This window comes from Rattus norvegicus, chromosome 2 (assembly GCF_036323735.1).
Source record: "Rattus norvegicus strain BN/NHsdMcwi chromosome 2, GRCr8, whole genome shotgun sequence".
Taxonomy (NCBI): Eukaryota; Metazoa; Chordata; class Mammalia; order Rodentia; family Muridae; genus Rattus; species Rattus norvegicus.
In genome coordinates this window covers 166,867,944-166,894,070 of record NC_086020.1, presented here as the reverse complement: position 1 = coordinate 166,894,070, position 26,127 = coordinate 166,867,944, and the positions used below count along the sequence as shown (strand labels likewise).

Sequence of the window (26,127 nt, the reverse complement as noted above, 5' to 3'; positions counted from 1 at the left end):
GGCCAATGGCTCAACTTGTGCCAAGCCTTATGACCTAAGTTAGAGCCGAGAACCCATAAGGTTTGGAAAGGAGAGAACAAGTGCACACAAAGGTCCACTTGCCTGATACAAGTACTGCAGAGACCAGTTCAGTGATACTTATAATTAAAATGGAGTCAGGTAGGAACATAGTGGTGTAATGCCAGCTTATAAAAAATAGACTCTTCTATCTACCTCTTCCCCCTTCTTCCGGATGATCTCAACTGTGTGGTCTCTGCTGGGCTCGAACTAGCGTGCAGACCAGGCTAGCATTGAACTTGTGACTATCCTCCTCCCACCTCCCAAGTGCTTGGATTACAAACTGAATCACTGTGATAGTTTGTATAGGCTTGGCCCAGGGAGTGGCACTGTTGGGAGGTGTGGTCTTGTTGGAGTAGATGTGTCACTGTGGCCGTGGGCTTAAGACCCTCACCCTAGCTGCCTGGAAGTCAGTCTTCCACTAGCAGCCTCCAGATGAAGAGGTGGAACTCTCAGCTCCCCCTGCACCATGCCTGCCTGGACACTGCCATGCTCCCGCCTTGATGATAATGGACCTGTAAGCAGCCCCAATTAAATGTCATTTATAAGAGTTGCCTTGGCCAAAGAGTCTGTTCACAGCAATAAATCCCTAACTAAAACAATCACCAAGCCTGGCTATTGTCTTTCACATAATAAATAGCACGATTAACCCCTTACTGTGACTTCTCCTCTGCTCTTCTACCAGGCTTCTCCAACCTCTCTCCCTGAACTCTGAGGGTGCAGCCTCTACCCCCTCATTTCTATAACATGATTTCCCTATACCCAGAGTATGTTGGGCTTTTCCTCCTCTCTGCCTCACTTTAACCTTCCCCTAGTTTTAGTTGAGTTACCGTAATGCTCTGCAAACTCACCTCCATTTCATACCAAAAAGTTCTAACCAAGTCTCCCCTGTGTTGGTTTCTAAACTTTGCTGAAATGATTTGCTCTTGCCCCGAGGGCTTTAGCATCATACACTGAAGTGAAATTAGTTGGCTGGTCAACATCATCACCAGGTAGTCTATACGTGTACAACACACCCTGGTCATCAAGCATGGTAGGCACCACTGAGCTATATCTCCAGCCTCTTTTTTTTTTTTTTTTTTTTTTTTAATTTTGAAATAGGGTTTTCACTAAGTTTCCCAGACTGGCTTTGAATTCAGTGTTATCCAGGCAGGCTCCTGCCTCAAGCTCTTGTGTACCTGAGATTACCAAACCTCTACCACCATTCACTTTCTTAATTTTTTAAGAAATGGGATCTCACTGTGCAGCCAAACCTGGTCTGGCTTTCCTGGTCTCACGCAAATCTCCCCTGAGTAGTTGAGACCATGGCGCACTCCACCGTGCCCAGCTTCTCTTCACTCTACCGTGAAGCCATATTGAAGTACTTGTACTCCCCTGAAGGCTGCTGTTGCCTTTGCCCTCCCAGCTTCCTCTGTCCCCTTGTCCAACCAATTCCCCTTCTGTTCTGTCCCCAAATTCAATTCATGGTCAAGTCCTCTGGCACCATGGTACTCAAGGTCCCCAGACCATGAACAGCCGCCCGTGTTGCCTGGGAACTGTACAGAAATGCAGGCAGACACTACCTGATCCCCATAATCTGCATCTGAATTCGGTCACCCAGGGTTCCTGTGCACATTAACCATTCCTGCACTTCAAAGGCGGTGACAGAAAGAACGCACGAAGCAAAAGGATGTTTTTGAAAAAAGAATACAAGCCATTGAGGTTACATTAGTGTGTTGGAATTTAGAGGGTCTCAAGAGCATTGGCAAGTGAAGAATGAAGTAGAAATGAATGGTGTTCTATGTCATAAGCTTTACAACATTTAGGTCACTACTACTTACTGAGAAGAAAAAGATCGAGATGGAAATGTAAGAGAAGACAGAACTTGAGAGATGTTTGTAATTTTTAAAAAGAAAGGAATTTAGTGGGAGAAACACTTTTGCCCAATTGAATTCCAAAAGTATTTGTCAGCGTGTTCTAGGTGAACGTGTACAAGAATGTTTCATAACGTGCTTTTTGGTTTTTTTTTTTTTTTTTACAAATAATATAATTAACCTCTCAAGTTCCTAAGTAGAGAACTATAGCCAGTAGCACAAATAATTAGACATGCCGACCCTCTCTAGATGAGAAGCTGTGTAATACTGTGACAAGGACAAGTTTTTACTTCTCGGTGGCTCTTGGTACAACTATAATTCTTTCAGCATAAGAATGGGAGCTATGCCAGCATGGTAGCACCTGCCATAATTCCATCCAGAGAGTCAGGAGTTCAAGTTCATCTTCAACCATGTAGTAAGTTTGAAGTCAGCCTGGGCTATATGACACCTTGTCTCAAAACAAAGAAGGGGGACATGGCGGCCTCTTGGCCTCTCTAGCAGTAGTGACTGCCAGCGTTCACTGTGGCCTGAGTGGGCAGTGACATGTGGATGCTTCTCTAATGTATTCATTATTGGCTTTTGAATATATAAGAATGATTGCTTGGAGTTAGTTCCAAGAAGAGGGGTTACACAAAAAGGAGGTAGGAATTTTCTCAAATGTCTACAACTCTGTGAGCCTCCAACCAAACAGACGTGGACAATGAGTTTCTAATATACTCTGAAATTTTAAGAGAAAGCCTGCCTGATGAAAAGTTTATTTTGAATTATATATATATACATATATACATACATACATACATACATACATACATTCATACATACATACATACATACATACATTTAGAAAGGACGTGACTGTGTGTGCTCACTAAGGATGTGCTGAACCCACACCTGGTGCTCCACCATGTGACAGGGTTTCCTATGCAGCCTGCAGAGAGGTAGCAGACGAGTGAGTCCACCGGAGAAAACATGCCGAGAGCATCCCTACAGCCTTCAAAGGCAGAGATAAAGACCGAGACACAAATGGAGAGAAACAGATAACTAAATATGATGCATGGCCCTACCATAAGTCAGTAAGGTTTGATTATGAATTGTAGATCAAAATCTTAAAATTGTAACCATGACTGGATGAGAGAACATCTTTATTTTTAGGGATTACACCCTGGAGTGTCAAGAAATAAAGGGGATTTGTATCTTCACTTGCCTTCAAATGGTGCATGGGGGCTGGTATATACATATACATATATATTATATATATATATTCAGAGTGAGGAATATACATCAAAGCAAGGAAACTTAATTGATGGATCTGGAAGAAGAGTGTATAAGGTTATTCTTGTAAATGTTCCTCTGTAAGTTTTAAAACATTTAAAAGTTAAAAAATAACTTCTTAGTAAAAAATTGAATGTAAAACATAAAGGCTTCATTTAGATTTAGTGGGTGATAGGAGGCATTTGGAACTAAGGTGTGATTATACTCAAAATGCATTCAATAATGTGACTGGCTCAGCTCATGTCAACCAGTGTTAATCATTACCTCAAAATCATTGCGGTCCCAAAAGTCAGCCCACAGGTGGAGGCTAGCACCTGAACTACTCCCATGTTCAACACAAGTGTCCCTGGGCCCAGGGCCTTCCCAGGAGGACAAATTCAGGTCCCTCACGAAATGCTTCAAAGATAGTAATGGTTGCTGAGCAAGGTGGCAAAGCATGGTAATTTCTGGGCAAGATCGCCATCTTGGAGGCATGGTAAGTTCTGTGTGAGTGAGTTCTGAAGACTTCTTTAAGGAAGCGAGATACTCTGTGTACAGCACAGGAGTCCGAATGGACATGAGCTATTCTAGTTTCCTTCCTGTCATAGACACTTTCTTGTCAGACTCTATTAAACGCTGGATGGTGTCAAAGTGCACTGTGCTGTGGGATTATGCGGAAGGTCCAGGTGGAGACTTTGTTTTCTCACACAGACTTCTGAAGAGGACTGTGGAATGTATGATTACACCTCCTTTACTTGATTCTCATATTCCCTCCCCAACATTTTCAGGAAAGTACCTGATGTCCCCATCTTATTTATTCTTAAAAGCTGTGACACAGCTTGCTAGGATCCTGTAGGCACTAAGGGGCAGTCAGAGGAGTGAGCTGGTGTGTGTTTAATGTTCTGAGTGTGTGCAGGGATTGCAGGGGAGTTACAGGTTTACTTCTATTGTACAGACTTGTTTTCTCAGCTTGTGGAGATTAGGGCCTGACCATTCTCTGCAGGTCAAACCATGTGATGGATAAACATCTGTAGGGGCAGGACCACACAGCCTCCTGTTTTCTTACGCTATAAAATAAGACTCACACCCAGCTCCCCAACACAGTGGACACTTGCAGCGGAAATCTAATCTGAATCACAGTCTGGTTGGTAGGAAACTAAGACACCATTAGAATCAAATTACACTCTCTAGTCCTCAGCAGGGCTTTTCTAGGGATACGTCAAGAAAATGGCAGCTTACCTTCTCTTCCTTGCTTGGTAGCTTGGGCAGCCTGGAGGGTGGGGTGCTCCTTAGTAACTTACTCTGTTTAAGAAGAATAGCCCGTTTGGAGTCTCTCTGCTGGATGTTTTCATAATCTCCCATATTCCAAGCGAGAAAACCACGACTGTATCCTTGTTGCTGGTTCAGAACAAAAGGCTTCGGCTGCCTGCAAGAGGAACAAATAGAAAATGAAAGGAAAATAGAAAAATTGAAAGCAAATAGAAAAGGTCTAGAACCAGCTGCCAGTCTTCAGTGGGAGAGACAGGTTCATTTCTCACTGTTTGGGGAAATTTCTGGCCACAGAGCCAAGGGCCTCTGCAAACCTGGCCTGCTTACCTTCCACTGAGGAGTTTCTAGGTGTTTCCCACACTCTGCATCTCCAGATGCTCAGTTGCTGGACATCCCTACCCCATGGACACCTGATAGAAGCCATAAGCACTCCCGTCTCCCCATTGTCTGTGGAGCCCAGTCAAAGCCATGTGTGGAAGAGACTGTGAAGCAGAAGGAAGCCAAGACCTAGTGAGATCATTGGGTGCATGACTGCTGCTTTTAAGGTTTCATGGAAACTAGGAAAAGTGCACTCCAGAATTCCAAAGTCTGGCTTTAGATGTTTTAGGAAGAAAATCTCCCAAGCAGGACCAGGTTTATGGTGTAGCCTTGATTGCTGTGGAACAGACTTCAGTTCAATCAGCAGACTCTTGATTATCCTATGTGACAGTCTTACTTTTTTTTTTTCCTTTTCTTTTTTTTCGGAGCTGGGGACCGAACCCAGGGCCTTGCGCTTGCTAGGCAAGCGCTCTACCACTGAGCTAAATCCCCAACCCCGACAGTCTTACTTTTATGAAGAGGTACATCTTGCTGGCAGGCTGGTAGTGTAGCTTGTAGGTCCCACAGCTGGACAAGATTATCGATGGCTCTTCTCCTCCCCCCCACCCCCAACATCATACTTAGCACTTTCCATGCTTGAATCCTAGCCAGCAGGGAGGAAACACTGGCTCAGTTACAGCTTGATTTCTCTGTGTCCTGCAACCAAACTACATAGACTCTTCAGAACGAGGGTCTTAGCATCGATTTCTGGTGGACAACCAAGACCATTGGCCTTTGGCCTGTGCAGTTCCGGTACTTCTGAGACTCCGACCTCCCATGAACAATACAGAAGAAGGTATCCCATACCTTTCCATGGTTTTGGTGTCCATAGTTTATGTCACCTTCCTTTAGCTGTTTTCCACAGTCTATCTTTGCCGTTGTCATTGAGGTTTGACCTGGTGTGTGTAGCCATGAATCTATTTATCTGGGTTCTATTGAGCTTCCTGAATATTCACCCTTCTGTTTGGCAGTGGCGATAATGTTGTCCAGTGATGATTCTGATTGTATTAAAAGTGCCATATGCGTCCCCAGAAGTTTCTGCTCAGTTCAATGGTCAGCCAATGATGGCCAGAGATTTTTCAATGTCTTCGATCATTGGGGATTCTGGTCTTTTTCTATATTGAGGTCTACGCCTGGTCCTGGAAGGCGGGTTACTGTGAAAGTTAGCATTAGTCTACCCTTTGCACAGTGCCGAAGTGAAAGCCTGGATGATCACAGGCCTTCTAGATGTATACAGTGACCTCCCCAGACATCCTGCCTTCTAGACTCCTGGAGCTGTATCAGCCCTTCTCACTCTCATTCTCTGCTCTGTCCCTTTAAGACTTTTTAGGCAGGTGCTGTTTGCTCCAACTCGTTACCCTACTGATAGCTGTGATATTGGATAACTGCTGCTCATTTATTTTTGACAAATGCCCATGAGACAGAGCTGTTTATACACAAAATGAACTGAAATAATTGAAAATTCCGGGAAAGGAGCTTTTCCTGGGTTTTCAAAACAGGTTAATTATGACATTTCTTTGTGTGTGGCTTCCTGAAGGTCTTCAATCCTCTGTTCTACCTCCAGGAATTGGTAGACAGCTGTTTCTCGTGGATATTGTCTTTTAAGGCAGTTGGTTTTCAAGCCTGTCCTGGAGTTATAAAGGGGACAGGCAGTCACACACCCTGAGGGTCATAGGCACCACCATTTTGCTTTAGTGCACTGAGAATGGCTGTGGTTGGTTTTCTTTGGTTGTTGTTGTTCTTCTTCTTCTTCTTTAAAAAGGTAATTTTTATGAGTTGATTTTCATTGGGTGGTTGGTTTATTGTTCTTTTGGTCTAGTTTTTGTTGTTTTGTTTTTTGGTTCTTGCCAGTTATTTTTGTTTGATTTGTTTTGCACAGGCATATTTTTTTTTTTTTTTGGTTCTTTTTTTCGGAGCTGGGGACCGAACCCAGGGCCTTGCACTTCCTAGGCAAGCGCTCTACCACTGAGCTAAATCCCCAGCCCCGCACAGGCATATTTTTAAAGGTTCTTCCTCCTCCATTTCTGAGACGTCACCCACGTTGAATCTCTATAAATGAAATAGAGACTCATTTAAAGGAGATTGACTGTCTCTTCTCTACCCCTCCTCCTCATGCTGCCCTTGGTTGGCCCTGAGTTCCCACTAATGCATCCTGGTGGCACTTACCATCACCATCCTGTGTGCTGGACTGATTGCTCTCCACACTTTCTAGTCTGATATCCCGGCAGCTCTCTGGTACTGGGGCCTCATCCTCCTCGGGAGTACTTGCAGTCTGTGTTTCCAAATCTCTTCTCTCTAGCAGTTCTCGGGCTATTTCAGTCATACCTCTTTTTTTAAGTACATGTACCTCTTTGTGTGCACATGTGTACCATGGTGCATGTGTATAGGCCAAAAAACAACTTGCAAAAGTCGCTTCCTTTCTTCTGCTATGTGGGTCCCAGAGATCAACCTCAGGCCATCAGAGCTGGCAGCGAATGTCTTACCTGGCGTGCCATCTCTTCAGTCTGATTTACATTCTTTTGAATTTTTTTTAATTCTTTCTGCCCTGGGACCATTGGCACTATCTTGAATTTTACCTAATTCTCGTTTTTTAAAAAGATTTATTTTAGATTAAAATTTTTGTATATGTTTTACCTGTACACATGCGCAATGCTGCAGAAGCCAGAAGAGGGCGTCAGATCCTCTGGAACTGGAGTTTAGAGGTGGTTGCGAGCCATCCTATGGGGAACCAAACCCAGGTCCTCTGCAAGAAGTACCAAGTGCTCTTAACTGCTGAGTGACTTTCCCTGCGTGCGTGTGCGCGTGTGTGTGTGTGTGTGTGTGTGTGTGTGTGTGTGTGTGTTGCAATTGAACAAGAGATTCACCTCTATTATACAAGTTCTCCACAACTAAGCCCTAGCACAGTCCATTCATGTTTCTGTGCCTTTAGTATCTTCAGTGGGTTCTGACATAGAACGCACTTACAGTCTATTTTGCTTGCATCAATAACTTTTTTCTTTTTTTTTCTTTTTTCTTTTCTTTTTTTTTTTTTTTTTTTTTTTTTTCGGAGCTGGGGACCGAACCCAGGGCCTTGCGCTTGCTAGGCAAGCGCTCTACCACTGAGCTAAATCCCCAACACCAATAACTTTTTTAAAATGTATTTTTCTCCTATCTCCAGTGAGAGAGCCTGTGGTCCTGCACACAGTGAAGGATTTGGCAGACAGTGGTACTGATCTTAGATTGACTGCTTCTTTTACTATTTAAATTTTTTTTTATTACGCAACAATGTTTAATATTTCTCCTACAACTGCCGGTTCAGAGATGACCAAATTTTTCCTAGCAGCCGCAACATCGAGAAGTGAACTGAGGAGAGAAAATAGGCTTCAGCACTCAGGAAAGACTGGCTGGCCCTTGCTTACGTGTCTAAAATTGACAGGACAAGCTTGGCTTTCATTGTGGACACTTGTGTCAGAGGAAACCCTCCAGGTGCTGGAGAGGACCCTTGAGGATGGGCTGTGCTTGCTCTAGGTGTCTAGCCTTCTGTGAGGAGCTGGGACCCCTGTGGACTCCATAGCTGCTTTGGTTCAAGACCAAACAGTTCAGTGACCTCTTGCTCACTGGCTTGAATGTTTTCATACGATAAATAAAGTAGCTAGTTATTCTGAAGCATCCAGTGCCCAGCACCCACGGTGCCTGCAGCCACCCTTTCTCCTCTGTCTGCTGCGCTGACCCACATCTTGTGAGCTCTGTCTGCTGAACTAAAAATACTTCTAATAAGTGGTTAAGCGGCTGTCTGTCTTTTGGATCCTGAGGTTAAATTTTAAAAGTACTGTGTTAAGTTCTAGTGAGTCAGCCTCCCACCTAATCCATAGCACAGTGAATTACTCACTTGAATTTTAAATAGAGAAGCTTCCTTTGCGGCTTTGGGTTTTCCGTACCTATCATGAAGTGATGTCATTGTGTATCCGTGTATTTCTAGCTTTTGCTGAGGACCCTAATGACCGTTCTCTCTTAAGTTCCTCCCTAAGGATCTGGCTCCTTCAGCGGCTGCTTCCTCAAGGCGCCATCAATATTTGTTCTTTCTATTTCTGGAAGTGAAAAAAGTCCCATTGGCAAAGGGGAAGTTTTGAGCTACACATGCAGAAGCACTTGGCAGGTCTAAGGGACCTGTGTGTTGTCTAAGGGACAGGTCTGTCCTTCTACCCTCTCCTTGAACCAATCACAGGAGACCTTTATCTTCATGGATCTTTTTCTATCTTTGGTGCAGCCCAAACCTACCATCAGATCTCCTCAGAGAGAGCTTTAAGGTGAGTTTCTTCACATTTTCCTTCTGCAACCTAGCCTTCTGCATGGGTACATGGGACAGATGGAGGACTATTTCAGAGATGTTGGGTGTCTGAGAAGATCATTCCTACCCTTGGTGTGGGTGCTGTCCACGCCAGCACCAGAGGCCAGCTGGGCTTGAATGCAGCCAGGCACCACCCGAGCCCTTCTCCAGCGCAGACGTTATGAAGGTAGGATGGGGTGTCAGGATGTTCCAGATCGGTGCTGCACATGTTGTAAGAGAGTTGAGTCCAGCTTTGTTTCTTTTGGTCGACTCTCCCTTTTAACACACCACCCTAGAATTATTTATGATTATGCTGTACACTGCTCTCTAAACACTTCATTGTTTCACTCTGGCATGATACTTATTTGATCCTGGATCAACAGCCTATCATAGACATCACTAAAAACAACAAAATGTTGTTTGGGTTTGTTTTGTTTTTGTTTTTGTTTGTTTGTTCACCAGACAGATCAAAAGAGCATACATACTTGACAGTTACCAATAGAAAAATGTTTAAATGCAAAGGGGTTATCCTAGGGTAACTATTGCCCAGTAGAAAAAGAAAAGGGTTTATAAAAAGAAGCTATCCTTTTTTTTTTTTTTAAGTTTTTTTCCCCTTTTTATTTAGGTTTCTCTGTGTGTGTCTGTGTATACGTGCACGTGGCTAATGTTGCCCAAAGACAGCACTGGAACTGGAGGTCCTGGCAGTTCCTCCCACGATGGTTAGGACTAGATGCTGGTCCTCTGCAGGAACAATAAGTGTCCTTAGACAATAAGCCATCTCTCCAGCCTCGAGGAGCACGTTTTAAATCCACATGCATGTTTTGCTTAAATGGTATGTGTATATATCATATGCATGCCAGGAGAGGATGTCAGATGCCGTGGAACCAGAGTTAAAGATCATTGTGAGAGTGCCCTTTTCCAGCTGGAACCAGGGAGGCTGTGCCAGAGAAGAAAAAGAAGGCCGCTGCTGTGCCAGAAACCCTTAAGAAAAAGCGAAGGAATTTCACAGAGTAGAAGGTGAAGCACCTGAGGAAGAAGTTTGCTCTGAAGACACTGCGAAAGGCAAGGAGGAAGCTCATCTGTGAGAAGGCAAAGAACTCTCACAAGGAGTGCAGGCAGACGGACTGGACTGAGATTCACATGGCGAGGACGGCGAGGAAAGCTGGAAGCTTCTATGCCCGCAGGGCCAAAATTGGCTTTTGTCATCAGAATTTGAGGTATCAATGGAGTGAGCCCAAAGGTGTGCAAGGTATTGCAGGCACCTTTGCTAAGCTCAACAAGGCTTCAGTTAACGTGCTGAAGATTGTGGAACCGTACGTTGTATGGGGAAACCCCAACCTGAAGTCAGTAAATGAGCTCATCTACAAGCGAGGCTATGGCAAAATCAATAAAAAGTGGATTGCCTTGACAGATAATGCCTTGATTCCTCGATCTCTTGGTAAATTTGGCATCATCTGCATGGAGGATCTAATTCATGAGATCTATACAGTTGGGAAACGCTTCCAGGAAGTAAATAACTTCCTGTGGCCCTTCAAACTCTCTTCCCCACAAGGTGGAGTGAAGAAAAAGACACCTCACTTTGTAGAAGGTGGAGATGCCAGCAGCAGGGAAGACCAGATAAACAGGCTTATTAGACGGGTGAACTACGGTGTTGCTGGTGGTATGTTTATAATCTGGTCGGTTAATAAACAGTCACAGCTTGGCTAATTAAAATAAAAAGATCATTGTGAGAGAGCCCACATGGGTGCTGGGAACTGGATCCAGGTCCTCAAGGGTACAGCAAATGCTCAACTGATGAACCACTTCTAGCTCTGTCCATTCCGCGTGTCAAGATGCTGTGCTTAGTAGGTAGAGTCCTCAGTGGCTTTTAGAATTCTCTAGAAGGCACATATCATACTTGCTTTATGTTTAGGCTTCAGGATGCTGGAAAGCCAAAGGTCTATCTTTGAATTTAACAGCCTACTTAAAGACAAGAAGTAATATTGAACCCAAAATTATGGTTAAATAAGACAATCGACCCCAAAGACCCAGAAGCCATTCACTCGTGTAGTTCAAACTTGTGTAAAGGGTGACATGGATCTATACTGTGACCCCTTGGGTGATGATCTGCTTTTTTCAGTAAGCTGTTCCCTCAGGTTTTGTTTTGTTGTTTTTCTTACAGTGTCAGCGATGTTTTGTTGTTCCTGTCTTTAAATGATAGTTACCTTAGCCAGATTCTACGGTATAAGCATATATCCAGTACGTGTTCAGGGACTTTCCAGATGTCCACGTCACGTAGTAAAGACACACAAGGATGCGAATACGCATTTTAAAAACGTGCTATCCCTAGAAACAAGTGAAATGGGCACTAAGGAATTATGTGAATGCTAACCTTTCAAGGATAGTCATTCGTGATGAAGCGCGGGAAGTCTGTGTGTGTGTTATATACATGTACATGGTAGTGCGTGTGCATCTGTTGTGTAGAGGGAGACTGGAGATCAGAATGGAGGGTTTTCCTCAGTTGCTTTCCACCTTACTCTTTAAAACAGGGTCTCTGACTGAACTTGGAGACTAGTTGGCTAGTGAGCCCTGGGGATCCTCTTCTGTCTGACCCCCCCTACGCTGATCACCTCCACCCGCTTCCCTACCTACCCTGTGCTATGGTTAAAGATGTGCTTGTGTGTGGGCGCTGGGGATCAGCACTCAGACCACCCCTCTTTTGCTCAGCAAGTGTGTTATTTATAGCCATCTTCTCAGCCTGGGCGGTCATCTTTTTTTTTTTTTTTTTTTTTTTGGAGCTGGGGACCGAACCCAGGGCCTTGCGCTTCCTAGGTAAGCGCTCTACCACTGAGCTAAATCCCCAGCCCCTGGGCGGTCATCTTTAACACCTGCCTGCATCTCTTGTTTTTACTTAGAAGTTTCTCCATCCCACATAAAGAAAAGGTCCACAGTTTTCGTATCATTAATAGTTCAAAAAAACAAGTTTATGAAATGGCTCCTATATGACAGAAATTATATTGAAAGGGTAGGTAGGGAAGAGATTATTTAAATGTCAACAATGGGATTTCCTATAGCATAAAATCTATCCAATTGAAAAGATAAAAATCAAATTGTTTCCCCAAGAAAGGCATTCGAGAAAGTATGACAGCTCCCCTGAGTTGCCAGTCTGACTCTGACACACGTTCGAATGACACTTAAAATGCTACTTTTAAGATACAGAAAGGGACGTTGGTTGGACAGCTTTCGTTTTTCCCTCTTGGAACAAAGCACCCACTCAGAGACTGCTCGGTCTTGTGCATTATTGCACGCACATATGCTTCAGACCTGGCGTTGTGGTCACTTGAGTTTGATTTATTGCTTTTATTTCCCAGGAGGCATAGGCACTTTATTGTAGAGGCGTTTTAAACATTCTACCACGAGGCTGAGTTAAAGAACGAAACAAGAATCGTCTCAGTGCCTTGAGTGAACGCGTCTTCGTTAATTTACCAGATTGGCTTCCTTCCCTGGACTCCAGAATGTGACTAATGATGTCACCAGCACATTGCTGGTTGCCCTTCTGGACTCCAGCTGGGCTCCCTACGCAGGCTCTGCAATCTACTCCAACCAGTCCTCTAGCACAGAACAACAGCATGCTGCAAACGCCGCCGTTGCCAAGAACCTGCTTGCAATCTAGACATACGCAGAGGGGTTGGATGCTTCTCATTTGGGGTTTTAAAGTGACATGAAATGGCCATTGCATCAAGCATTCCCATGCACATAGCCTCAGAAGCAGGTGCCCAAATACCTAATGGATCATCCGAGGCCCCCTAGTAGGAGTGCAGTGTCACTCCTGACTTTGGCACATAAGCCGTCCAGTGGCTCTTGCCAGCCTCCACAGCCCAGGCTTCCTTTGTTTATGCTGGTGCTTCCTGGACATCCTTTGCTTCTTTGTGAGTGGCGAGGGAAGAAAGCAAAGGCAGGTTTGCTGTAGCTGCTTGGTGTCAGTTTGGAGCACGTCCCTCTCTCTAGATAGGAAATCTATTCCTTTATTTTTTATGTTATTTATTTATTTATTTATTTATTTATTTATTTATTTATTTATTTTTTTTGGTTCTTTTTTTTCCAGAGCTGGGGACCGAACCCAGGGCCTTGCGCTTCCTAGGCAAGCGCTCTACCACTGAGCTAAATCCCCAACCCCAATCTATTCCTTTATTAACTACAATGAAACATGGTGCAATTTGTTTTTACTCGTTTGCAAAACTGAAGCACACACAATGGACAAATGATGGTACCCCACTACTCATCACTGAGTGGACAAATGATGGTACATTATATGCATGCTGGGCTTCTGAACTCAGGGTCTCATGCTTGCACAGAAAGCACCTTACCCATGAAGCCTTATACCCAACCTCTAATGGGATTTTAAGAAGAAATTAGGGTTAGGGTGTCACTCAGTTGTTAAGCCCTTGCCTAGCATGCATAAAGCTATGGGCTCAGTTTTTAGCCCCACAAAACAAAAATAAGAGAAACATGAGTGTGTTCTTTATGAGAAGAGGTTGTTAGGACATAGGTACAGAAGGACCCACAAGACACACATGGAAAGACACATCTACCTTGCTGCTGTTTAAGTCACCAGCTCGTAGCAGCCTTGCCACAGAACTCAGCATGGCTCAGCCCAGGCTCCAACTCCCACTGATGACATGTAGAAATAGGACGACATTGGGAAATGTCAAACAGCATCAGTGAAGAGTAGCAGAAGATGCATTATGGAAGGTTTATGGGACACACAACCCAGCTTTGTTAATGGACGAGAAGTTAAGACGTAATAAAAAAGCTTCAAAGAGTCACCAAAGAGACGTGAGCTAATTTGGATTTCCCGACACTTTAAAGTTTAGGAAACAACTCAACTTTTGGATGTTTAGGAAACAACTCAACTTTTGGATGGCGATTATTTGGTCAAAGTATTGATTGTTTACAGGAAATTCTGGCCATGTGGTTAGGATAAGAAAGAGATGTCATGTGTTTTATACTAGGAGACAGGGTATCCTGGGGATGGGGTTAGTAATGGAGAGAGAGAGGAGATAAGATGGCTGTCCTCTGATGCTTGCTGAATTGGAGAATGCTGGTGCGCTTTGTATTGCAAAAGTGGAACTCGGATGGCATTATTTCCTTCTATTTTCTACTTTCACATTTAGTTCACTGGAATGCTCCGAAAGGACCTCTGAACGAATTCATTTGTTATGGTGTTGGGGATGGAACCCAAGGCCTCCTAAGCAAATGCTCTATCTTTGAACCGTAAAAATCTCTCCAAGCACAACTCCTCCAGTCCTTTGGGACTTGAGAGGTTTTGTTGCTGTTATTGGGGGGTGGGTGGGGGGCCCTATAAAGCTGTGGATGTACATTTTCAGAGAACAAGGGGCAGCTTTGTGAAACCCAGTTCCATTTTTACGTGAGTTTGGAGATCAAACTGGGATAATGAAGTTTACTCTGTAATCACTTTTACCTGCTGAGCCATCTCTCCATCCCTACAGTGGGGTTTGACAACTTGCTTGCTATGTGGGTCCTGCCACGTGGCCTGTTGAGATGCTTCAGGCTCACGATTTCATCCCCTTCTCCAGAGCCATAGTTAGCCATTTTCCCAAGATGCCCTGATTCCTTTTGGTGTGAAGGTGTTTGAAGGATCTGAATACTAAGCCTGGTGTAGGATATATGCTTGTTTTTCAGCACTCAGGAGACTGAGGTAAGACTGAGGCCAACTGGGGGTGCAGAGTGAGTTCAAGATCAGCCTGAGCTACACAGTGTGATCTAGTCCCTAAAACAAACTAAAAGAATCTAAGTACTAAGGTGTGATGGTTTGTATATGCTTGGCCCAGGGAGTGGCACTATTAGAAGGTGTGGCCCAGTTTAAGTAGATATGTCACTGTGGGTATGGGCTTTAAGACCCTCATCGTCGCTGCTTGGAGGTCAGTCTCCTCATAACAGCCTGCAGATGAAGATACAGAACTCTCAGCTCTGCCTGCACCATGCCTGCCTGGACGCTGTCATGCTCCCGCCTTGATGATAGTGAACTCTGAACCTGTAACCTCTGAACCCATAAGCCAGCCCCAAATAAATGTTGTTTTTATAAGAGTTGCCTTGGTCATGGTGTCTGTTCACAGCAGTAAAAACCTAACTAAGACAGAAGTCTCTAAGAAGGGACTGGGGTATTGCTGTGATAGGCCTGACCATGCTTTAGTTTGGAAGAATGTGGATTTTGGGATGTTGGGAAACAGCAGTTGCGCTTAATGGGCTGTCTTAGTAGGAATATGAAAGACTTTGTTGCTGAATATGGTTTTAACTGTGCAGACCTGGCCCAAGAGATTTCAGTGGAGAAGAATTTCAGAATGTGGCCTAGAGACTGTTTTTGTGGTATTTTAGTGAAGAATATGGCTGCTTTTTGCCTTTGAAGAGTCTACCTGAGTCTAAGGTAAAGAGATTTATATTAATTGTATTGGGAAAGGAAGTCTCAGAAAAGCCCAGCAGAGACTTTGTTCTCTGGTTGAGTCTCATGAAGAGCGTTTTGAACAAGTGTAGCAAGCTTAAAAAGGAAAAATATAAGGAAAAATATAAAATATGTGGTTCAAGTATTAAAGAGGTACCAGGAAGTGAAATGGAACTAAATTCCATGTTCTAGGAGATAACAGATTAAGGGATTTGGGGGCAAGATCTTACCCAGCTAAGTTTAGATCCAGGCACGATTGTATACACCTTTAATCCCAGAAGACAAAGTCAAATAGATCTCTAAGTTTAAGGCTACCCTGGGACAAAGCAGGTTCTAGGTGAAGAAAACCTTAAATCTAGGCATGGTGGTAAACGCCTTTAATCCCAGCATTACAGGAGACAGAGCCATACAGATCTTTGAGTTCAAGGTCAGTCTACAGAGCAAGTTCCAAGAAAGTCAAGCTTAGACAGAGAGGGAGTCAGAAAACAAAAAGCTGGTAATAGAATAAGGGGGACCATGTTCCAGCTACAGAAAGCAGTAGAACTTAGCAGCTTCAGCCATGTGGCTCTGGCTTTAGAGTGATGTTGGTTAGATGTAGCTAAGAAATTAGAGGTGATTAGGAAGAAGCCAGCATCACGGGTGAAATCTTCTGGGAAGTGTTTCCTGAGAGCACAAAGAAGCTGTGTTCCAGGGATAGCCAAGGTTGTATCTCGTGCTGCAATTGTACTTGGTAACGTGTAAGAGTTACCCAGGTGGTACTGGTTTTGAAGCATGAAGGTGTCATAAAGAGTAGCTGAGGCTTGGCACTGTGAGAGGCCATGGAAGGCCATCAGTGAAGGTGCAGCCTTAGTTATAGTTGACCTGCCAAGATTTAAGAGGTCATGCAAAGGATTTGAGGCTTGGCACCATGAAAAGAGCCTATGAGAGGCTATTGATGAAGCCGAGTTACACCAGAACAGCAGCAGCAGTGGAGTGGATCAACCTGAGCTTAGAGTGCTACAGAGGGCAGAGCTGGAGAAGTGATTCCAGCCCTTTGGTGGAGCCCAGAAGATCATGTGTGGATCCCAAACATTGAAACAAGAAGCTGTAACATTCAAGCTGCCTTGGAGACCCCAAGATTTTTGAGATGCTAGAGCCCTGGGATGTCTCCTGAGGAAAGCTGCTAACAGCAAGTGGAAACAGCTCAGGAAAAGAAGTTTGTTGCAGTCAACAAAGATGAAAAAAGGAGTTGGAGATCTGAAGATTTCTTTAACATCAGACATGGAGCTACAGAGTTTGGAGTTTGCCCAGCTGGTTTCTGTAGGATGATGTCATACAAGTGAGGCAGGTACAAGATAGAACGAGGCCTGTCATTGGATGAGAAGGAAGGATGGGCAGGAGAAAAGTTTGAGGGAAGAGGAGGAGACTGAAACGGAAGGAGAGAGAAGGCAGAGAAGACAGAGAGAACATGGAGGCTGATGTTAAGATTCCACTCTGTGTATTTACAGGTTGTTATGAATATTCTTAAGGGATGGATGTGTATTGGGCTTTGTATGTTTAGGTGGGTAATTATAGCTTATCAATTAGATCAGAGGTCATTGGGTTGTGTGTTCTTTCTTGTGGTGATTTGAGTTTGGAAGAGTGTGTGGCAGCAGAGACACTGGGCCACCATGGAATTGGGATGTGTGTTTCTGGCAAGCTATCTACTAGATTTCTTGGGGCACTGTGGTGCCGGATCTAGTGGGGGTAAAAGACAGCTATTTATTTATTATAATTTTACAACAACAGGTTTCCTGTATTACTTTGGGGATTACAATTAAATGACTGAATGGATCTTAGAAGAGAACTTTGGACTTTTAACATTGTTGAGACTGCTATAGACTATGTCAACTTTTGAAGTTAGACTAAATGTACTTTTTATTATGCTATGGCTAGATATGGCCCCCCCAGACCCATGTGTTTGAACAAGTCTAGGGGAGCCAGGGAGTAGAATGTGATGGTTTATATATGTTTGGCCCAGGGAGTGGTTAGAAGGTGTGGCCCTATTTGAGTAGGTGTGTCACTGTGGGTGTAGACTAGAAGACCTTCTCATCCTAGCTGCTTGGAAGGCTGAAGGTCAGCCTTCAGATGAAGATGTAGAACTCTCAGCTCTGTCTACACCATGCCTGCCTGGATGCTGTCATGTTCCCCACATTGATGATACTGGACTGAATCTCTGAAACTTTAAGCCAGCCCCAAATAAATGTTGTTTTTATAAGAGTTGCCTTGGTCATGGTGTTTGTTCACAGCAGTAAAACCCTAACTAAGACATAAAGGAACTCACAGCTGCTGAATTGATCCTTATGTCTAGGTCTTTGGTCCAATAATATAACCCAGTAGAGGTTATGAAACCATCTGTAAAGTCCATTCTGTATGTCCTCTGCTTGCAAATGCCTTCAATGATTGGGGAGCACTTACCTAGAACACGAGAAGATCTGGGTTCATCCCCAGTACTGAAAATGAAATCCCTTGGAATAATTCTTGCCTTTGGTTGAACCATAAGCTGGAAATGCACTCAGGTTTAAACAATTTTATATTTAAAATGGCTTATTTTGGAATAAGGAATGATATAACCATGGCCCTAAGCCATGGTGACTTCCTGTTTTTGTTCTTGATGTTGTCATGACCATATGTGTCGAGGTGGATCTGAGGAGGAGGTACCACCTCGTTGGTGTCTTACTGAACAGCTGCAAAGAGCAACTTAGCTTCTGGGAGAAATGTCTTGAAGGCCTCAGCTCTGCTCCGTGAAGAAGACATTTGTTCAGCCACCCACCATGCAATCCATCTTTGAATTTTAATGAGTTAGCCTTTAGGCTGCTAGACAGAAAACAAACCAGACATTCTACATCAACCCTGCCAGCTTCACACACTGCCTCCGAGACTAGAAAGGAACTGTTTTTATTATCGAATACATGATAACTGTGCTCAAAGAGGAGTTTGTCTGAACATCAAATTACATCTGTAAACAGGGACACTTTGGACTCTAAATCCAGCCACCCTCACGGCTGACCCTACCCATCCTTCAGTTTGGGTAGCCTTCTCTAGATTCCTGCCCAAAGTTAAACTTTCAGCTGTGGGCTTTGCTTCTGTGAGGTCTTTAAGTCCTATTGTTAACTAATAATGAACTATTATGTTTTTAGGTATCTGAACTAGCATCAAGTCTACTACCTGCCCACAAAGACTGGTTGATTCGATATTCCTATCGCTGCATGCTACCATCAACTGTAGAGTGTCATTTCATCTGTGTCTGCTCCCCTGCCCCTAACCAGTCCCCTGCAAGGTGATAAGTTCTTCAAAGGCGAAATTCATCTTATTCCCTTGGAATAAAAAAGCAGCAGTGATGCTGGACATAGAATCTGGATTATAATCTCTGAGCACAAGATGCTGCTAAGGATCCTACATACCCAAGAACCGACATTTAAAGACAGGGTGCTTCGTGCCATACACACCCTTACCCTAACACTACTGTCAACACCTGCATGTATATTTTATTATCTCACTTTGAGAGCTGCTCCCTGTTTAGGCCAGCTGGAGATCTTTTGACTGTTTGCTGTGAGGAGTTGCTGTAATATTATGTTAACTAAAAGATTACACCCAGCAGTTCAGTTTCTCTTGGATTCTCTGCCAAGGCAGGTTATCTCTTCTTAGAACAAGTGGAAAAGCTCGTTCCGGTGAACACAGGGCCTCCAGCCATCAGCCTTCAGCCTCCAGCAGGAGAAGACAACAGTGAGCCTCTGGCCTGTCACATTCTCTTTAGTAGCTAGCTCAGACTTCTTCCCCACATCCTCAAGCCCCCCTCCTCACTTCAGATTGTCAGCGCTCTCAGTGGTCCTGGATAGGACAGACCCTAGATAAGACTTCACTTGCTGTTACATAGTACTCTTTAAGGATTGTTAAAAGACCGGATGTGTGCTTGTTTAAATGACAATGCCCCCCCCAGGCTCTTAGGGAGTGGCTTTATTTGAAAGGATTAGAACCTGTGGCCTTGCTGAAGTAGATGTGGCATTGTTGGAAGATGTTTATCTCCGGAAGGGTGGAAGGGTCAGGGCTTTGAGGACTCTAAAGCTCAAACCAGGTTAACTGTCTCTTTCTCCTGCTTGCCCATCTAGATGTAGAACTCTTGGCTCCTTCTCCAGCACCATGGTTGCCTACATGCCACCATGACAATAATGGACCAAACCTCTGAACCCGTGAGCTAGCCCCAATTAAATATTTTCCTTTGTAAAAGTTGCCATGGTCATGGTGTCTCTCAGAGTTTTCTGTGGGATCTATTTTACCACCAAAATCTTAAAAGACTTATATGTTCACAAACACATGCACGCACAAGACTTCCTGGAGAACACCAAGGCCATCAGACCCAGGCGCCATTAATCCCCACCTCACGCGTTTACCAGCAGGGTGGCTCCTTTCAGTTTGAGAATGAGGGCTTCTATCCAAGGCCACTTTCATCTCCCGCCCATGAACCTGCAAATGTATCTCCCCCTCCCACAGAGAATCGCTCCTCAGCCTTCAGCTCTGTGATGCACCTCACGTCCCAAACAGTTGCGGGGTGAGTGCCTGTAGTTGCTATTTTCCTGTCCTTCCCAATCATCCGGAATTTTCAAAGACCATAGTGTGTGTGTGTTTATTTCACTTACCTGCCATTCCCCTGCCCCCCACCCTTTCTGTGTTTCTGTCATTTCAGATAGTCTTTCCCCCAAGCTGTTCTGTTCTTGCTTAGACCATTTTTAACGTCCTACTTTCTTCAACAGATACTGTCCAGTTCATAGCTTTTATTAATTTTGGCTCCCAGATTTTTGTTTCTGATTTTCTTTTAATTATTTCTCCTTTGGTAAATAAAAGTTTTAATTCCCTACAAACAAGCGTGCTTTCTTTTTCTCTGATCTCATCCCATATTTTCAGCCACTGAGAGCGCTGACAATCTGAAGTGAGGAGGGGGGCTTGAGGATGCAAGAAGTCTGAGCTAGCTACTAAAGAGAATGTGACGGGCCAGAGGCTCACTGTTGTCTTCAAAACACACCACCTGGATGTGCCACGGCTGAGGACCCACCTGACTCATCATCTCGGCCCTTCCTCCGGTAAAGGACGTGCTTCTGGCCTCAGTCTGAGTTGCTACACTGTCCAGTCATTCAAGTAGGGTTTTCATTACCTGACCTTTGCCTTTGTTGTGCACATTTAATAATGAATGCTGGCTAATTTTATTTTATTTGTTATTTTTCTCTTGTTGCTTTCAATTTTTATCTTTATGTATACGTGCATACAGATCTACTTGTCTGTCGTGTATTACCTGCAGTGCCCATGGAAGCCAGAAAGGTGTTGAATTCCCTGGACTTAGAGTCATAGGCAATTGTGAGCCACCCGATATTGGTAAATATAAGAGTATCTAAAACATCTGTGGCCATGGTGTGTTTGTGGCTTTACACATTTGCATGGGCGATGTTGAAAACCTGAGCACCCTGTCCTAGTTAGCTTTAACTGTTAACTCAACCTAGAGCCAGTTGAAAAAGGAGGCTCAGATGAGAGGTTGCTCAGATCAGATTGGCTGCAGGCATGCCTGGGGAAGACTGTATTGATTGCTAATTGATATAGAAAGGCCCAGTCCACTGTGGGTAGCACCACTTCCTGGGTATGTGGTCCTGGCTGTCTTAAGAAAGGTACCCAACCATGAGAATGAGTGAGTGAGCCAGCAAAGACCATTCCTTTCTGGTTTCCACTTCAGCTTCTTGCCAGTAGATTGTTGCCTGACCTCCCTTAATGACAGTCTGCTACCTGGGAGTGTAAGCCAGGAAATCCTTTCGTCCCCTAAGCTGCTTTTCATCAATGCTTATGACAGCTCCACAAATCAGAACATGCCCATACCATACCTTCTCCTTTTAATTTTTCTTTCTCTGGGCTCTTTCCTGTCATAACCTGTTTGGCCAAGACTAGTTTAGGTCAGCTGTTTATTTGTAGATTGTACTCTATCCTTTGATTGCCATGAACCATCCCAACCGGTGTCTGGGATGCTGAAGAACGTAGATGATAGACCAGGGAATATACAGTGTTCTCTCTCTCTCTCTCTCTCTCTCTCTCTCTCTCTCTCTCTCTCTCTCTCTCTCTCTCTTCTAGAACAGATAGGCAGGTTTAATTCCCACTGTCTGTGTTACCAGGAATTGGCAAGGAAAGACTCATGCTCTGAAATGAGCTGGATTTTTCTTCATTTAGGCAATCACTAACAGACTAGTGGATTTTCTTCTTAAAAGACAGAAAATCGTCCTCATCCTCAGCTGCCTTTATTTCTAATGAGTAGCTCTTTAACATCAGTTGCATCTAGCCTAATTTCGTTATGATGAGGACACGCATTCGTTCAACAAACATACGCATCTACCGTGCATTTTTTCCTCACAGCATGCCCTGGATCCCCAGTTAACTGATCAATCCTATACATCCCTCCTGTCCCGTCTCTTCCGGCATGGGAAGATGGAAGCTATGGCTGTTTCTTGAGTCCTCAAGCCTAGCAGGTACCTGGTGAACACTGAGCACTTGGCCATTTCTTTTTAATTCTAAAGTTCCTTTTTAAAATTGTTTTTACATTTAAATGTGTGAGCGCGTGTAAAAGATGTGTGTGAGAATACATAACATGGCTCATGTATGGAGATCAAAGAACAAAGCAGGAAGATAGTTTTCTCCTTCCAATATGTGGGTCCCAGGGATTAAAGCCAATTCCTGAGGGTTGATTGTAAGCACCTTCTCTCACTGAGCCATCTCCATGGCCCCTGGGCCAATTTTTGAATGTATAAACCAATATCAACAATCTGTGTGGCTTTGCAACAAGAACATCCTTCCGCAGGAGACTGGGATGGTCCTCATACCAGATGACCTTCCAGAGAAAAATTTCTTGGATACTTACCTGGTGAGAGGTAAGGATGGGAGGAGGAGGGGGCATGGAAGAACGAGGAAGGAGGTTTTAAGGCTAGGGACCAAAGGGTCAAAGTGAGAATGGATGATGTCATCCTCAAAATCTTGGAGAACTTTGGGTAAATTGACATGACTCTGTGTGTGTGTATCTGTGTGTGTGTGTGTGTGTGTGTGTGTGTGTGTATCTGTGTGTCTCTGTGTGTGTATCTGTGTGTGTCTGTGTGCGTATCTGTGTGTGTGTCCGTGTGTGTGTGTGAGTGTCTGTGTTTGTCTGTATGTGTGTGTCTGTCTGTGTGTGTATGTGTGTGTGTGTGTCTATGTTTGTATCTGTGTGTGTGTGTATCTATGTGTGTCTGTGTGTGTATCTGTGTGTGTCTGTCTCTGTGTGTCTGTGTGTGTATCTGTGTGTGTGTCTGCCTCTGTGTGTGTGTCTGCCTCTGTGTGTGTGTCTGTCTCTGTGTGTCTGTGTGTCTGTGTCTGTGTGTGTGTATCTGTGTGTGTGTGTCTGTGTGTCTGTGTTTGTATCTGTGTGTGTGTCTGTGTGTGTGTGTATCTGTGTGTGTCTGTGTGTGTATCTGTGTGTGTGTCTGTCTCTGTGTGTGTGTCTGTCTCTGTGTGTCTGTGTCTGTGTGTGTGTATGTGTGTGTGTCTGTGTGTGTGTATGTGTGTCTGTGTTTGTCTGTATCTGTGTGTGTCTGTGTGTGTGTGTATTTGTGTGTGTCTGTGTGTGTATCTGTGTGTGTGTCTGTCTGTGTGTCTGTGTGTCTGTGTGTGTCTCTGTGTGTGTGTCTGTCTCTGTGTGTGTCTGTCTCTGTGTGTCTGTGTGTGTGTGTATCTGTGTGTGTGTCTGTGTGTGTGTGTCTGTGTGTGTGTATGTGTGAGTGTCTGTGTTTGTGTCTGTGTTTGTATCTATGTGTGTGTGTGTGTGTCTGTGTGTCTGTGTGTGTGTATGTGTGAGTGTCTGTGTTTGTCTGTATCTGTGTGTGTGTGTATCTGTGTGTATGTGTCTGTGTGTGTCTGTATCTGTGTATGTGTGAGTATCTGTGTTTGTCTGTATCTGTGTGTGTGTGTATGTGTGTCTGTGTTTGTCTGTATCTGTGTGTATGTCTGTGTGTCTGTATGTGTGTGTATGTGTCTGTGTATCTGTGTGTGTGTGTGTGTGTATCTGTGTCTGTGTTTGTATCTCTGTGTGTGTGTGTGTGTGTGTGTGTGTGTGTATGTCCTCACACACATGGCCAGCACTGGACTTAGCACTGGATAAAGTGCCTCCTAGATATTTACATTTACACCCGTAGACCTGTGCTGCTCTCACCATAGGCCAGAGAAGCTTCTTTTTAGCAGTGGACAGCAGTCTCGAGAGTGCTGAGAGTAAGAGACCCAGAGCTCAGCCCTGAAAGGGCCGTCTCTATTCTGTGGTGACCTCTCCATCATTATCGAGGTTCAGGGAACATCATAGAAGAGGAGGTAGAAAAAAATGTAAGAGTTGGAGGGTGGGGATGAATGCCCGGAGCCATCTTCTGGACATGCTGTGACTATTGCAACGCTGACCTCACAGAGCGGTGGTCCTACACAGGACTCACACAAGACCAAGCCCCATCCCCCGAATCCCAGTGTACACGGGGCAGATGATCTCCAGGCCCTATCATTCACTGAGGAGCTGCTAGCAGTTGACAGTTGCTAGGGAAGGGAGAATCATTCTTTTACAAGGGTATTCTCACTGGTAGGATTCCCATGCTACGGTAGATCGCCTGTCACCCATGCTCATATGAGCAACACTGGACTTAGTGACTTATTAGGAAAAGTAAAAGACTTAAGTTGGGGGTGGGTGTTGAAGAGGATATAGAAGGAGGTCAAAAGTAAACATTCAGTCGATATGATCATATTTCATTGTGTATGAAATTTCATATATGGAATTCTCAAAAATAAAGAACAAAATGTTAAAAAGTAATAATCTTTGTATTAGAAAAGAACGGGGCCTAAGCTCGTGGAAACTGGACTGGGCTAGCGGGTGCCACGATGATGAACAGATAAGCGAGCAGTGCGGATGGGGGAAGGGCGGAAGAGTGGAGCAGAGCATGCACTGTGGGAAGAGGCAGAACTGGTCCTTGATGTCACCGAGGGCCATGTGTGCGTCAGTGGTCCTGATGCAGCCAGGGACTGGGCTGATGTCTGTGGCCTTTGTACTACCTAACTCCATGCAGATCTCCTCAATCTATGCTTCAGCCTGAAGCCGGGTTGATATCCCTGGGCTGTATGTGAGTGGTTTGGGCTGCCATCTGAAGCCATGGAGCTATTCATGGTCCCATCTGCATGGTACTGCATAGTACTGCATCTGGGGTCTTTGTTGATGTCTGTGGTTAGGTATGTGTTACTACCTGGTGTCATGCAGATGTCTGCTGCCTGTGGTGCCACCTGAAGCCATGTCTGTGGGCTGCGCTGCTTCTGGGGGCCATACCAATCTGAGTAGCCTCTGCCACCTGAAACCATGTTGATTTCTGGGACCATGCTGCTACTGGGGGCCACATCTAGGTCTGTGGTCCTACTACCCCCAGAGTCTGTGTTGATGTCTGTGGAGCCTGTTAACAACTGCAGGCCATGCACATGTCCATGATCTATGTTGTAACCTGGAGCCATGTTGATGTCTTTGGGTCGTGCAGCTGGGGGCCATATTGATGTGAATGTCCTGTGCTGCCTCTGGGGACCGTACCAATCTGAGTAGCCTCTGTAGCCACGTGATGCCATGTTTATATCTGGGATTAGGCTGCTACTAAGGGCCACGTCTGGGTCTGTGTTCCTACCATAGTCAGAGTCTGTGTTGATGTCTGCGCATGTTAACAACTGAAGGCCACGTGGGTGTCCTGAAATCATGCCGATGTCCCTGGGTCGTGCTGCAGTTGGGAGCCATACTGATGAGAATGGCCTAGACTGCCTCTGGGGGTTGTACCAATCTGAGTAGTCTGTGCTGTCCCCTGAAGACACATAATCATGGCCTGTGCTGCTACTGTGGACTATGTCTGGGTCTGTGGTTCTACTACCCCCAGAGTCTGTGTTGATGTCTGGGGGGCATGTTAACAACTGCAGGCCTTGTCCATGATCTGCGCTGCCACCTGAAGATATGTTGACATCCTCGGGTTGTGCTGCAGCTGGGGGTAATAATGATATGAGTGGCCTGTTCTGCACCCTGAGGCCTGGTTGAAGTCCGAGGTCCTTGTCTGAGTCGATCTTCCTGCCGCTGGGGGTTGCGTTCGTCACCAGAAACCATGAGGAACCCCATGGTCCATGCTCCATCTCACTGTAAAGAGCAAGGAAGCTACTTTGGCAGTAATATTGATGAGTGCAGACTCACAACTCAAAAAGAGGGGCATGGAAGGCTTCTGTGACAACCTCTACCCCCTTCCCATGCCCGTCCCTCAAACAGTGACAGCCTGAAAGGAAGCCATCAAAGAGGACTCTTAAACATTGTGATGAGGATGCTTAGTTCTGGCAGCTGTGCGGGTGAAGGACTCAGTTTCCCTTAGGGGCGGGACGCTGGGACTTTGACCATGCTCCAGTGAGTATATGGAAAACACAAATTGGACTTGGTTTTTTGTTGTTGTTGTCCTTGGGTGGGGAGGTCACAAGGGGTGGGCGGCAGACATAGAAGGAGTAGTGAGTGCGATCGGGGTATATGATGTAAAATT

General features: G+C 44.7%; 1 protein-coding gene across 4 annotated transcripts in view; it reads right to left on the bottom strand.

Annotated features, from left to right (window-relative positions):
• Spmip2 (sperm microtubule inner protein 2) overlaps positions 1–26,127 on the bottom strand; it is a 114,493-nt gene that overhangs the window by 8,478 nt on the left and 79,888 nt on the right. For 3 of the 4 annotated variants that reach the window (XM_063282370.1, NM_001401975.1, XM_063282371.1), the window contains one exon: positions 24,385–25,739. In XM_063282370.1, coding sequence (XP_063138440.1) covers positions 24,635–25,739 — 1,105 coding nt within the window. In that variant the 3' untranslated portion in view covers positions 24,385–24,634. Of the gene's footprint in view, positions 1–4,400; positions 4,588–24,384; positions 25,740–26,127 lie in introns of those variants that run through there. The other variant, NM_001024301.2, reaches the window with a different exon arrangement.